General features: G+C 35.3%; 3 protein-coding genes across 4 annotated transcripts; 2 read left to right on the top strand and 1 right to left on the bottom strand.

The window, feature by feature from the left end:
• The first annotated feature begins 1074 nt into the window (after positions 1 to 1074).
• TDX (tetraticopeptide domain-containing thioredoxin) lies at positions 1075 to 6398 on the top strand. 2 transcript variants are annotated; one of them, XM_088210795.1, is made up of 11 exons: positions 1075 to 1257; positions 1409 to 1590; positions 1702 to 1735; positions 2645 to 2797; positions 2921 to 3008; positions 3088 to 3168; positions 3297 to 3361; positions 3511 to 3651; positions 3728 to 3841; positions 5041 to 5071; positions 5912 to 6398. In XM_088210795.1, the coding sequence occupies exons 2-11, from the start codon at positions 1481 to 1483 to the stop codon at positions 6241 to 6243; spliced, it is 1149 nt and encodes a 382-aa protein (XP_088066921.1). In that variant the 5' UTR covers positions 1075 to 1257; positions 1409 to 1480; the 3' UTR covers positions 6244 to 6398. The 2 variants fall into 2 exon arrangements, with proteins under 2 accessions (XP_088066921.1, XP_088066920.1); XM_088210794.1 differs by having other exon boundaries at positions 1075 to 1590.
• A 184-nt stretch (positions 6399 to 6582) lies between these two features.
• LOC110823370 (ABC transporter G family member STR-like) lies at positions 6583 to 9294 on the bottom strand. Its single transcript, XM_022053742.2, has 4 exons — positions 8956 to 9294; positions 8701 to 8880; positions 8342 to 8610; positions 6583 to 8215 (listed from the first exon to the last, which is right to left on the bottom strand). The coding sequence occupies exons 1-4, from the start codon at positions 9292 to 9294 to the stop codon at positions 6583 to 6585; spliced, it is 2421 nt and encodes an 806-aa protein (XP_021909434.2).
• Positions 9295 to 11221: 1927 nt separating this feature from the next.
• Positions 11222 to 12750, top strand: LOC148239734 (Bifunctional inhibitor/lipid-transfer protein/seed storage 2S albumin superfamily protein). The gene is made up of 3 exons (XM_088210797.1): positions 11222 to 11868; positions 12143 to 12244; positions 12380 to 12750. Exons 1-3 carry the CDS (start codon positions 11460 to 11462, stop codon positions 12490 to 12492), a joined length of 624 nt encoding a protein of 207 aa, XP_088066923.1. The 5' UTR covers positions 11222 to 11459; the 3' UTR covers positions 12493 to 12750.
• The last annotated feature ends 1014 nt before the right edge of the window (positions 12751 to 13764 follow it).

Raw genomic sequence — 13764 nt, forward strand, 5'->3', positions numbered from 1 at the left:
ATTTAAAACTTTTTATTCCATTTTTGATGCTTAACAAAAATACAACCATCATAATTACTCTTATATATGTTATTATTGTTACTGTCACATTCGTTACAAACACATGCCATACTTCTATGGCTATCAAACGTGTTCTTACTACTATCATTATTTCTATGAACAACGCTCCATTTATGGGGTCTGATTGTATGAATTGTATAATGATTCATTAATGTTAGGTACGGTTTGCTATATGCAAGATTTATCAATGTTTAAATTTAAACATATTTGGATGATAATCTATTAATGTTTGATACTAACAACTATTTTTGTTTGGATTGACAGTATGATATGGTTGTATATTTAAATAGATTGTTTATTTTGCATATATTTTATTGTATATAGTAATAAAAAAAAATATTAAAAAAATATGTAATGTTAAATATAAAAATATGCAAATATATATAACTAAAGAGAGATATATATATATACACAATTAAATATTATATATATATAATTAAAATACTACATACATGTATATTTATAATTAAATTATTATAAACATGTATTTATATATAATTAAATATATAAACACATACATAAATATATAAATTTATGTATATATATAACTAAATATAGATAATTAAGGATACAATAAAAAATAATAATCAAACTGCCATAAAATCACAAATAATTTAAAAACATAAAAAAAAAATAACACTAATTAAACTACTAAAAAATTATAAATAAAATATAGTTAGAAATACAAAAAAAAAAAAATATATATATATACTATCATTCAAACAATACCCTAATATTATCTATTTCTGTTACTATCATGCCTATTGCCACTCAAAACTTTTATCAATAGAATCATTATCCTCACTACCATTATGGCTAATGCTACCTCCTAGACAACTGTGTATTGTCATTGCTGTTAATATTAAACTCCCGTCCGATCACTAATAATTTAACGGATGATTCTCACCGTCAAATATTTAACGGGTGATCCTCACCGCCAAATATTTAACGGGCATCTAACGGACCTTCGAAGCCCGTCATTATCAATTTTGTAGTACTAACAGAATAAATAAATATACATCCACTGGGAAGAAATTTTGGGAGATTTTGTTGATAGCAAACCGCTGGAGATATGAGAAGCCCGGGAATCAGATTCCAAGAAAAAGATATGAAATTTTCTGATCGGTGAGATCTAATTTAACTTACCATGGGTAGAATCCTTTTGTCAATGGCCTAGAAATTGGATCAGAACTGAAGGTACGCACTGCCGCAATTCGTCTTCTTTAATCACCTATCATTCAAAAATTACTACGACGTTATTCACCGGGTCACTAGAAACAGTTTTGGCATATCAAGTACGATAGTTCAGTTCTTAGATTCCACAATCTTCGATTCTCTTTCTGCACAGAAAGAAGAAATTCGAAAATCGACAAGGAAAAAACACTTCTAGAAGAGAGATAGAGATAAGCATTGTATATCTATGGATGCTACTAAAATAGCGGACCTAAAGGTCTTTGTAGATCGGTGCAATCTTGAACCTTCTATTCTACACGACCCGTCTCTTTCCTTCTTCAGAAACTATCTCCAGAGGTAATCTCGCTGCAGATTAAGATATGAATCCAACATATATATATCTACACACACACACACACACACATATATATATATATATATTAAGTGGTTTTTTGTTCTGGTTTGTAGGTTGGGCGCCCGACTTCCGCAGGGAGAGAAAACGGTTAGTTAATTTTTTTTTTTTTGGTTGGGTTTTCAATCTTGTTGCGCTCAAGTGTTTTAGATTATCTTATAGTATAGCTTTTGGATTCATAAATGTATTATGAGCAAGGTCAAGTGACCTACCAGTTGCATTTCACGAAGTCCTGCTTGGTTGCGAGCGGAATCTTGTGAATAAAGATAATATCGTTTTTTTTTTAAATAAACTTCAGGCTAATCAAGAATTCTATGTTTAAGAGATTAATCTCTCTCCCTTTTTTTTTTTGCTCTAAATATTTGTTGACTTCTACTTGTTTTATGATTATGTTGAAATTCTATTAAGTTTGGTGGTTTTCTTTTTGGCATCCTAGAGGGCATCAGTTGAAGTCGATGATTATAATATGTTACCTTTATTATCAATTTAGATAGTGCAACAGGTATAGGCTTATTTTGCTTTTAACGCCTTGTGGAATCAATATGCGTGTCTCTTCATGCTTCAGCTGGTCAATCTTGGGTCTACAGTTATGCTTTCAACATTTAACCCGCCATGTTTTCATTCGCTTAACATATTTTCCTATTATTTCTTCTTCTGGTGGCTTCATTCAGTTGTCCGTCCTATATGGTGCATTCAGAAAATATACAGATTCGTCCTCTTAAAAATGGATAGTAACTTGAAAGTGTTGGTTGGGTTCCTCTTGAAAACATGTTGTTTCTTATAAATAGTTAGGTTGTGCTTTGACTAGCTGACTTCGGTAGCTCTACAAAGTAACATTAGTTATTTCCAATGTTTGAAGACATCGTTACAGACCCATGATCATTTCTCAGAAAATAATTCTAGGATCCTGATTTTGCCACGTTGTATGTGAAATTTACTTGCTGATTTTACCATTTTGTATTGTGAAATTTACCCTTGCTAACCATATGACCTATGCAGGAGAAAAGTGGTGTAGACATGGCAGACTCTAGTAAACATTTTGATGATGAGAAACATAGTTTCCAAAGTGAAAATGATGATGAAATTTTTGAGTCTGATATCGAGTTGGATGACACAGATGCTGTTGAGCCCGATAATGATCCTCCCCAAAAGGTGAGTGGGAGAAGAAGAGTTTATGGAGATTGTTTTAAGCTTATCATGTTTATCTTGGTTGGATACAAAAACCAGTAGGTTCCTATTTTGGTAATTTATTATGCCCAGTCTCTTTCAATACAGATGGGAAACCCTTCAGTTGAGGTTCCGGAGGAAAACCGAGATGGTGCACAATTGGAAAAGATAAAAGCCGTGAATGCAATCTCCGAAGGCAAGATTAACTTGTAATTGTTAATATTTTTTTAGAAATTTAACTATTGTGGTTTTCTATAAACTATTCTAACTTTCAGGTAAATTGGATGAAGCCATGTATCATCTAACTGAAGCAATCATGTTGAATCCAACTTCAGCAATATTATATGCAACTAGAGGTAAATTTGAAGCCTTTTTTATGTGCTTACAATTTTCGTCCTGCCTGCATCTCTTGTTAAAGAGAAATCCTTCTTGGCTATATTCAGTGTGCCATTCTCATGAAATGCTGATATCTTTGGATTTTTAGCTGGTGTCTTTGTTCAACTGAAGAAACCAAATGCTGCAATTCGTGATGCTGATGCTGCTTTACAAGTTTGCAACTTTTCCTTCCAATACCTAAATCTGTTTATACTGCACAAAGTTTCAATTGGATTAGAGAAGAATGGGATAAACTTGCTTATTGTCTTGTTTGAAACTTAGATGGGTTTAACAAACTGAAGAGATGTATTTATATGTAATAGATAAACCCTGACTCAGCAAAAGGATATAAAATGAGAGGACTTGCAAGAGCAATGTTGGGCCAATGGGAGGCGGCAGCAAGTGACCTTCATACAGCATCAAAGTTGGACTACGATGAAGAGATTGGTTTGGCGCTTAAAAAGGTAATTTAGATGAAGCTTTTCTCTGATTAAGGTTGCTATAGGAGCTTGCTTTTAATTATGAAATTTGATCCTGCAGGTTGAACCCAATGTCCACAAAATTGAAGAACATCGCAGAAAATATGAACGCATGCGGAAAGAAGTGGAGGTGAAGAGGGCTGACCGTGAGAGGCGACAGAGGGAAGAGGCTCAAGTAAGTTGATAGTTTCATGTTCTCGTTTTGCATAGGAAGTTCATTTAGGATGTACCACATGATATCGATTTATGCACAACCTTTCTTCAGGTGGCATAATATACATAATGAACATCTCTTTGAAAGTAGAAATACAGAACTTTATTGTGTTTGGCAGTGTTAGCTCAGTTCTTCAACTGTTAGTGGGAAGATGGTTTTTCTGTCGAGGATAGATTGCTTGAGTTAGTATGTCTTTGGTTTGAGTCGTCAATATAGGCACTTCTGATAAAGGGATTTTAGATGGATGAACTGATCCCAATTTGAAATTTCGGTCCATGCTGTGTTCATTTAGACTAATATCTGCTGACAAAATTGGAAAATTTTCTGGATAACATTTCAAGGTTTAAAATATTTGTTCTATTCCTGATCAAGCTTTTAATCTTTGCATGAAGGAAACCTATATGTATATATTACAAAGTAGAAATACATGAAAAAAAAACTAGAAATTTCATTTTAGCTACTTAGGAGGCTATCTATTCTTCATGTAGGATTTATCTCTTTAAAGGGATGAATCTTGTCTACTTAACTCTTGAGAGATGAGATTATATTTGGTTAAGTTATCAAATTACGAGGAATCCATAGATCAATTGGAGTTTGCGATGATTGAAATATGGTTACTGGGTAGTCAATATGTGTTTGGTTGATATGTTGAGATTATCAAGGATATTTAGCTTTAGCCTTCGGTTATGAAATTGATTGTTGAGAAAAAAAAGTGAAAGTCTTCTTGTTATATTTTGTCCTTGGAGTTTTCGCTGAAGATAATGTTGAGGCAGATAAATTTGTTTTTCACCTTCAAACTTAAATTGTCTTAGAAGAGTATATAAGTTACATTAATCTAAATCCAAAACTCAACTATTATGGGTAAGAAGATTTACCTCCAAAATTTTCTCACAAAACAATTTAACACAACTATGAACATTCAAATGATTTCTTGAACTAATCGTTCTCTATTTAATAGTATGAAGCAACTTTAAGTTTAATGAATTGGCGCTTAGTGGAGGCTGAGTTAGAGTCTCCAGTGCTGATTAAGAGTCAGATATGTGTCTATATTACTGAGAATTCCGTTATTAACCTCTATGTTTTACTCGATTAGCTATTCATATCATATTTAATTGAACCCTATCTAAAGCTTATATATACCCACTTTTCAAATTATGCAGGAACAGGAAGCCTCAGCTGCTTTAAGTGATGGTAAGTATTTTAGTATCTTTCCTTCACATGTGTCTTAGGTTGTATGCTATATGTAGATTTTAATCCTTAGCCAAATGTTTCTTCTGTGAGGGGTGCATCATTTCTGGAAAGAGTTTTCTGTGTATTTTCTATTTCTTGGTTCTTTATTTTTGTTTTTACTTTTGCAAAGTGCTCTTACATTAGTGTGCCAGTGTAGTTCTTCTGATTTTAATTTTTTTCTCCGAGGAATATCCATTTATATTTTTTAATGCAAAAGCATAGGATCTGTAATGTAGAAGATCATGAAGCGCCCAGTGAAAAGACGATATCTATGATAGCATGATATTTTTGGCCATGAGATATCTATGGAACCTCTTCATGTCTTTCGGTGCAGTCTTTTGCTGTATAAACATTCTGTACCCCCTGTAACCTCCATAAGCAGCTTCTGGTGATGATTTGCTCAATTATGAAGTTATTCGTTGAGTAGTAAAACCTTATGAAGATAGGGTTTCTTAGTTTTCCCTGGTTCTTGCCTGAAATAATTACAGGAATTTCTTAAATATATTTTGTAGGCTGTAGTTTCAAAGTAAGGGAGCTGTTCTGAGGAAAACAAATTAAGATAATTTTTGCATCTAGCTGGAGTTTTCTGTTGGATGTTGAGGAGGAGATAAGGGCTTTCTAATGTAGTAATATCTAGAGTTCTGCAGGGATATGCTAGTTGTTCAATTATGTGGCTTTAACCTCTTATTCTTGATTGATTTTCACATATAGACTATTAATCATGTTTTCTTGGACATAATTTTATGCTGTTTTGTGCATCAAAATGCTATTATCTTATAATGCTTCTTTGGGGCTTGATAGGGCAAGTTATTGGGATTCACTCTGTAAATGAACTAGAATCCAAGGTGAACGCTGCCAAGAAGACATCTCGTCTGTTGATCCTGTACTTCACTGCAACATGGTGTGGCCCCTGCCGAATGATTTCTCCTATTTATACGAGCTCAGCCTCAAAATACCCAAAAGTAGTTTTCTTGAAAGTTGACATTGATGAGGCAAGGGATGTGGCTGCACTCTGGAATATTAGCAGTGTTCCTACCTTTTTCTTTATAAAGAAAGGCAAGGAGGTTGACAAGGTAGTAGGGGCAGATAAAAATGCACTTGAGAGGAAGATTGCACAGCATGCTACCCAGTAACAGGCTAACTTATATACCAGGAACTTGATTCTAGTACTTTCTATTTGGTCTTGGCTTTTGTATGAATTTTGGACATGGAAGGAATGTCTGTAACATATTGTGCTGCATCTCAATCAAAGCATGGTATAACCATGTTCCCTTTTCCTTTTCTTTTATCATGTAGACTTTTTTAGTTTCCTGGTTGGATGATCTGTCTTTCATTGGACTGAATAATTCCTATTATTTTATGCCCATCAAATTGTCATTTTCTTGAAAATTAAGAAGAAATGTATAAAAGGTAATGAACCGATGATATACAAAATCTGGTGAAATTCAAACAGAATCAAGTACAGAGTCACGTCATTTCCTCTCATTCTTGGAGTAAAATCTGAGTATCACATAGAAGAAGAGTCTGTAGAGAACCCCCCAAGCCAACAAGATGAGGACATTGTACCAGATATTATCCAGTTGAATGCCCATGGTGGATATGATATCTTGGCCAATCAAGGTACAGTTCAATCCTAGTTCTGGAGATTGCTTGTGCAGGTTGCTGATCTGTATATCTCCTAGAGGACCTGGTGAAAGATCCTGTGCAGCTCCGGTATAGCAATGCCTTTTCCCTTTGAATTCATTTGTTAATAATGCATCAAATGGGTACTTTATTGCAGAAATGTAGTGGAGCCATCTCCACCAAATAGGTATCTGACTTCTCTTTAAGAAGAAGCCACAAGTCAAGAAGAAGAGAGCTGTGGTTGCAATAACAACAGCATAACCTGTGATGTAACTTGGCACCAGCGCACTAACAAGCATCACATAAGCATTGGTGGTGATAAGCGAGGCATAAAGGATAATCCAGAAGTTGAAAAAGCTGCTTTTAAGGTGAAGTAGGATTTTGGTGATGGCGGCAAATGTGACACCTTGGATAGCAAAAAACGGGAGGTAAACGATGAGGGAGGAGATGACATAAGAGGAAGCACGGTAAGCATTGTGTGAAGTTTCTCTAATGAAGATGAACCTCTCTTGAATAAAAGTAGGAACTGCATCGTTCGAGGAAAAGAAAATGAGACAGACTGCAAAGATATAAAAGTTGAGAAGCTTGTTAATGGCTTTAAAAGTATCATCATCTAGGTCCTTGAAGAGCGAGGAAAGAATCAATGCCATGACTGTCAGGACAATTTCACGTGACAGGAACAGCTCTGGAGTTCGGATCACATTAAGCCCTGTGCGCCATGAGAGTACTGCAACCTCACGTAGCCATGGATTTGCAAATTTAGGACCGTGGTCTGGTCCATCAAGCACCTCTTCATCTATCTCATCAAACTCCTCAGAAGGAGAATATGGGCCTGATGATGGACTGGAAACAAGAGGAGTTTTAGGCCTAAGAAGATTCAGCTGTGGTGTTGTGTATTGACCTGAAGAAAAGCTTCTTCCTGGTGTTTTCCCAGGTGTTACTCCTGGAGTTCTAGCAGGAGTCCATGATGGTGGACGACGAGGAGTCCCAACAACACCGTGGTAAAGCCAGACGGGGAAGTCTTTATAGAACTGAGAAGCTAAGCGTGGATTATATGTACCACTCTGCATGCTCATGGGTGTCTGGGCAATTTTGCTTTTGCGTTCCAATGAGTTATCAAATTCATCTTCATCATCCTGTTCATAAGAGCCAAACTGGATAGAGTCTCCTCGAGATGTCCTGTCTCCAATTGAGAATGCTTGGCTTCGAAGGCTAATTGCCAGCCTGGATCTGGGTGTCTTCATATAAGGAGTCCTCGGTGTTCTTGGTGTCTTTGGAACTGGAGTTCTAGCCACTTGATCAGGTTTGATTCCATTACATTGGTACAGCAGCAGGGGATCTAGCCCGACTGTGGAATCATCATACTCTTTGATCACGTCTAGAAGATACTCCAGGCTGTTCTCACCATCAGGCACTGGCCTCCCAAATCCAGATAGGTAAGTAGGAAGAGCAGCTGGGCTTCCTGTATATATCAATCGACCCCTGCAATCAAAATTTCTTGTTATTTAAGCATGAATTAAAATTCATAACATGGTTGTAAAGTAGATGCACGAAAGCCTGTATTGTCTACTTCCCATCATCAAATGCTAAAAGGTTTGTATATATTACCTGGCTAAAACTGTGATTCGGTCTAATAGCATTTGAATTCTGTAAGAAGGTTGGTGGATTGTCATCAGAACAATGCTGCCACTTCGGGCAATTTCCTTAATCTTTTCAACTACACTATAAGCGCTTGTGGAGTCAAGACCTGAGGTAGGTTCATCAAGGAACAGCAATGATGGCTTGTGGATAATGTCAATTCCTATAGACACTCTTCGCCTTTCTCCTCCCGAAACTCCTCTCCTTCCTTCATCCCCTATATATGTATGTGCTGCACTCTGCAGAGCCCACGTATTGTTAGTTTTTCACTTTAATTTGTTTTAGTTTCCTTTCTGTCTGGTGAAATTGAGACATAAAGGAAGAGTTACCTGCAAACCCAGTTGGTCAAGGAGCTCATGAACTCTCTTCTTCTTTTCACTCCTGGACATGGAAGAAGGAAGTCTAACCTCTGCCGCAAACATTAAGGTTTCATAAACTGTTAACATGGGGAACAGCTGGTCATCTTGCATTACATAAGATGAAACCATCTTCATGTAGCTGGTAGTTACCTGCAAAAAAATTTATACCATTGAACAAAATTTGAGTTAAAGATCCACAAATAGGAGGCATGTATATATACTAACTGGTTTTCCATTAATTTTAACAGATCCTTCAAGACTTCCAAGCGCAATTCGACCAGCCAATGCATCAAGAAATGTGGATTTTCCTGCACCACTAGGACCTACGATTGCCATGATTTCTCCTCTCATAGCCTGACCAGAAATATCATTGAGAAGATAAGCTTCTTTGGTGATCCACACACCATCTTTCTTCTGTTTCTTCAAGATACTGTAAGAGAGATTGCTGTACTCAAGGCCATGTCCTGGAATACTTTTCCAAGGCGGAGGTACTTCTGTTTTCCTCATACCTGCTTCTTTGTCCTGGTCCAACAGAGTTTCCAGGTTCCTACCAAGATTGGCCATTGTAGCTGCAATCAGTCACAAAGCCTCCTTATGACTTACTAGAAGATCACTCAGCATTTAAAAGGAGAGGGTTAACATGTAAAGTGTAGGAAAAAATGGCAGGGATAAAGCTACAAGTGGAAAAGGTTAGAGATCTAAATTGAAAGATTATGGAGAAATGAAAAAGAATAAGGAGACGACAAAAGTAATATAAAATTCCCTCTGGGTTTTGCCATTGATTTGCTTTGTTATTGCTGGAAATTTGTTGTAGCTTTGTTTTATTTGTGCATTACAAATTTGACATCTTTGGAGGATTCACCCATGTTCTTTAATCACCCTTGTTTTCTTCAATCATTCATCGGAGTGCCCTATATATATACGCATATATGTATATATGTATAGACATATATATAGATAATTACAATGAAAACTATATGTGGGATGACTCGTATATATTTTATTACATGCACAATTGTATATAGTAACCACAGAAGCAACAAAGTGTCTAAGTCCTAAATCTAAACTTTCAATCATTCAACTCAACTCAACCACAGTCGAGATGTTGGCACAGTCCAATCTCACAACGATGCCGATGTAAATTTGGCTCCCCTGGTTTGATTGAGCCGTGCCAATATCCCGGGCCTTGCTCTGTATCTCTTCATTATTTTGTATCTCCATTTTCCGTGACTTTTCTTAATGGTAGTTTATTTTTACTCTATATATATATGTATATATATACAGATATGTAAATGAGAGTATATTATATATATAGGGTGATTAGTTGCATTTTTAACGGATTAAGCAAATTACTAGTGTGAGACATTATTTTGTGAATAAAATATATGTTAGAAGTGGTATTTTTTTTATTTAAAAAAATTTGATTTTATCTTTCAAGATTTGAAAATATTAAATGTTTTGGAGATAAAAATTTGTATAAAATTACATTTTAGTAGAAATAGAAAATACTTTCTCTAGTATATTAACCTTTTAAATTTTTAATTATTTTATTTAAAATATATATATATATATAATTTTGCTTGGTTTTGAAGTAATAATAAAGTATACATAAAATATATCCTTTTTGGCATTTCAAATTCGAATTCTATTTTCATTTTCAAAAAAATAATTTTTTATTTTTCCATTTTTATATGTGTTAATGCACTTCTTCTTCTATTCATCTTGGAATTCTATTCCCAACTAATTTTTACCCTTAATTTTCATATTAATCTCCAAATGTCATAAAATTTAATAATAATTTTGTATTGTTCGCAACCTTATCTAAATCAAAGTGAGAATTAAATTTGTACAAACCCAAGAAAATCAAGATAGGGATGATGGTGAAATAAAATAGAAAAACACAGTCTTGGTTCTATGTGTTTAAGGTTAGGATATAGAAATTAAGATTTAGAATTTTATTAAGAATGAAATAGAATTGTTGCATATATATATATATATACATACATATATACACATATACACATCAGTTTGTAATCTCTTTTTCGAAATATATTCTTGCAAACTACAAATGATATAACACAATTTCATTTGGAGAAAAACCCAAAAGCCACTTCATGCAGACGTGTGTAGCATACAAGCAATATATATTAATTTCTATTTTAATATAAAATATTATTAATTAAAATAATTATAAGGGAAGACAAAAACATGCAAGGGTTACAACTAACGAGAAAGGATCCAACTGATTTACCATTTCTCCATCATTTTCCTCTTTGGAAAACTCATGGTTCACAAATCTAAAACTGATAAAAAAAAGACCGTACAACTAATTCAATTACGTGGTCTTCTTCCTTACATTACACTCGTCAGACACACCCTGATTCTGCAACTGATACGAGATAAACCAGGAGACTTACCCAAACCTTACTCATCACTCATCTCATTTCCTTTCTAAAAATAGATCTTCTTCTTTCTCTATTTTAACCTTTCACTTCTCACAAACCACCAGCCAGAGAGAAGAAAAACCATTTACCTTTGTTTTTGATTTTTGTCTTTTGCTTCTTTTTTTTTTTTTACTCTCTCTCTCTCTCTCTCTCTCTCTCTCTCGCTCTCAATATATATGTTATATCGTTTGTAAGTATAAACTCCATTATCAGGAGTCTCCCTCTCTCAGTCTCTCTATACATATATTATAACATCATATCAACTAAGAATCAAGACTCCGAACCATGAATTATAATGATTCAAGGATGGTTTTGGGGCTGTCTCTGATGCTGTTCTCGTCGTGTTTCTTCGTGGGTATGACGGAGGGTGAGGATGGCTGGTCCCAAGCCATTGGTGGGTTTCTACAAGGTGTAAAAGATGGACACGATGCAGCGACGGAGCAAGTGGCTAACACGAAGGATTCATTGCCGTGCATGAAGAGTCTGATTCCTTGCCAGCTTTTTTTGCATTCGTCGACTCCTCCACCCGTCTGCTGCATGCCGCTGCAAGACGTTGTGGAGCACGATCCTCAGTGTCTCTGCACCGTTTTCAAGAACAATGAGCTTTTGAAGACTTTTAATCTCACCCAGGAAGACGCTTTGGCTCTCCCCAAAGCTTGCGGTATTACAGCTAATGCTTCCTTTTGCAATCAGGGTAATAATCCTACTCGCCTTCTATTCATTTTTCCTCTGTCTCTGTTTATACGTTCTTCAGTGGATTCTTGAGTTTGGAATTGTTGCATGTTATTTCAATTCAAAATTCTTTCTGCTCAGCCTTGATTTACTGTTTTCAATTAGATGGTTTTTGTTTTTTGTTCTTCTGCAGCAAAACTGATTCCAAGTTCAAATTGGTCTCAAATCTTAATTTATTTAATTTAACTTCATAGATTTTATTAATCTGCGTTCAAATCTTTCATCTTTATATACAGAACCAGGCTCACCAGGCTCGCCAGGCAATTCATCAACCACTCCTCCATCCCCCCCATCCACAACTCCAGCCACTCCTTCCACTACTCCAGCATCTGGTAACGGTGAGTTCTTCTGTTGACAGTTCCTTCATAGTTGCCCATGGCAATCTTTGTTGCTTCATGATATTCAAGACTAAGATGGTTGTTCTGCATTCATAATTCCCCATCAACAACTGACACTTGTTCTGCGATTTACAGGCACCCAACCCACTGAGAAACCCGATGATGACAACGCAGCTCCTGCAATCACCAATGTTGGAATCCACTTCATTGCTTCCCTTGTGGCTTTAATCATATCGGCGGCATTCTAATATTTCATGAGACATTCCATGAGTGTGAGTGACTACCAATTCAGGGGGACAATTATAATATATTACCAAAATTTCTGACTCGAGAGCAACAGGGATCTTCCTCCAGAATTGTACCAAATTGATTTCGATGATGGAACTTTTACATTATCTATTAAAGGTTTTACTTGTTTCCAGTATCATGTAAACGCCGTCCATCTCTTCAATTTAGAAAATAATTGTTGTGTTATCTAAAAAAGGCATCGAGTTTACTTGATTAAATTTTATGATTTAGACAGAAGCCATCAACCAATCTAAAAACACTTGCAAGCATGAGAAAGAACCAAGATTTAGACACGAGAAATCTGAGAAAAAATTGATAAAGCAAAATCTTTCAAGATAAAATGAGAGAGAATGAAAATCTTTTCATGTTTCATCCTTCACCAAAATTACCATTTTGAAAAGGAACCCATAAAATCATCTACACTCAGACATTAAAACAGGTATGGTGATAACACTTTTGCTAGAATGAGAAAGAACCCTAATTCAGACCAGAAGAAAACATTCACTGAGGGAAAAAAAAAACGTATCAAAACCAAATCTTTCCTTTATAAAATGAGCGATTTTTTGAAAGGGTTGAAGGAAATGAAGCAAACTGTTTGGAACTGAACAAAAAGGAGATTTTATACTACCAATTTTTGCTTGTGAAATTAAAAAATTGAATAAAAAAGAGAGGAGAAATATACGAGCATCTGAATTCAAAAGCCGCGAGAAGGTGAAAGCGGCAAATGTAAGCATATTTACTCGTTTAGAATATCGGCAACTAAAAGGACTGATTGCACTACCATTAATATATCAAGCGCATCAGTGACGCTTTGCCGTTTCTTTTTCCTTTCCCAATCAAATTTGAAAAGCACACAACAGATTATCTATATAAAACTGACAATAAAACAGAGCAAGAAGCAGAGAACTATACAATCACAATCGACATAACAAATTAATCGACGTATATAGGCTTCGGGGATTCCGCTGTTTACAGAGAATCATTAAACACGAACTGCGATTCCGCGAAGGTGGCGAAGGGAGGAGGAGACGGGGGTATATATAGGCTTCCGGTGGTTTAAGAGAAAACCCTAATTTAGGTTTTTGGGTTTAGGCCCAAAAAGGAATTTCCGACCCGACCCATTAATCCCTGTGCCAACCAGGTAAAATTATAAGCTTTATGTTGTATATATTAAAGTATAATTATTATTTAACATTTAATTCATATTATTTTTATCTCAATTCTTCCTACTC

The sequence above is a fragment of the Carica papaya genome, chromosome 9 (genome assembly GCF_054855325.1).
Source record: "Carica papaya isolate Zhongbai chromosome 9, ASM5485532v1, whole genome shotgun sequence".
NCBI classification, from domain to species: Eukaryota; Viridiplantae; Streptophyta; class Magnoliopsida; order Brassicales; family Caricaceae; genus Carica; species Carica papaya.

Bases quoted from the DNA above. Each gene is read 5' to 3' on its own strand.
- LOC148239734 (XM_088210797.1), top strand. From the start codon at position 11,460: ATGAATTATAATGATTCAAGGATGGTTTTGGGGCTGTCTCTGATGCTG. The intron at 11,869-12,142 runs GTAATAATCCTA...CTTTATATACAG, and splicing joins TGCTTCCTTTTGCAATCAGG to AACCAGGCTCACCAGGCTCG. The intron at 12,245-12,379 runs GTGAGTTCTTCT...TGCGATTTACAG, and splicing joins TACTCCAGCATCTGGTAACG to GCACCCAACCCACTGAGAAA.
- LOC110823370 (XM_022053742.2), bottom strand. From the start codon at position 9,294: ATGGCCAATCTTGGTAGGAACCTGGAAACTCTGTTGGACCAGGACAAA. The intron at 8,611-8,700 runs GTAACTCTTCCT...TGGGCTCTGCAG, and splicing joins TTGACCAACTGGGTTTGCAG to AGTGCAGCACATACATATAT. The intron at 8,216-8,341 runs GTAATATATACA...TTTTGATTGCAG, and splicing joins CGAATCACAGTTTTAGCCAG to GGGTCGATTGATATATACAG.
- TDX (XM_088210794.1), top strand. From the start codon at position 1,481: ATGGATGCTACTAAAATAGCGGACCTAAAGGTCTTTGTAGATCGGTGC. The intron at 3,009-3,087 runs GCAAGATTAACT...TCTAACTTTCAG, and splicing joins CGTGAATGCAATCTCCGAAG to GTAAATTGGATGAAGCCATG. The intron at 5,072-5,911 runs GTAAGTATTTTA...GGGGCTTGATAG, and splicing joins CTCAGCTGCTTTAAGTGATG to GGCAAGTTATTGGGATTCAC.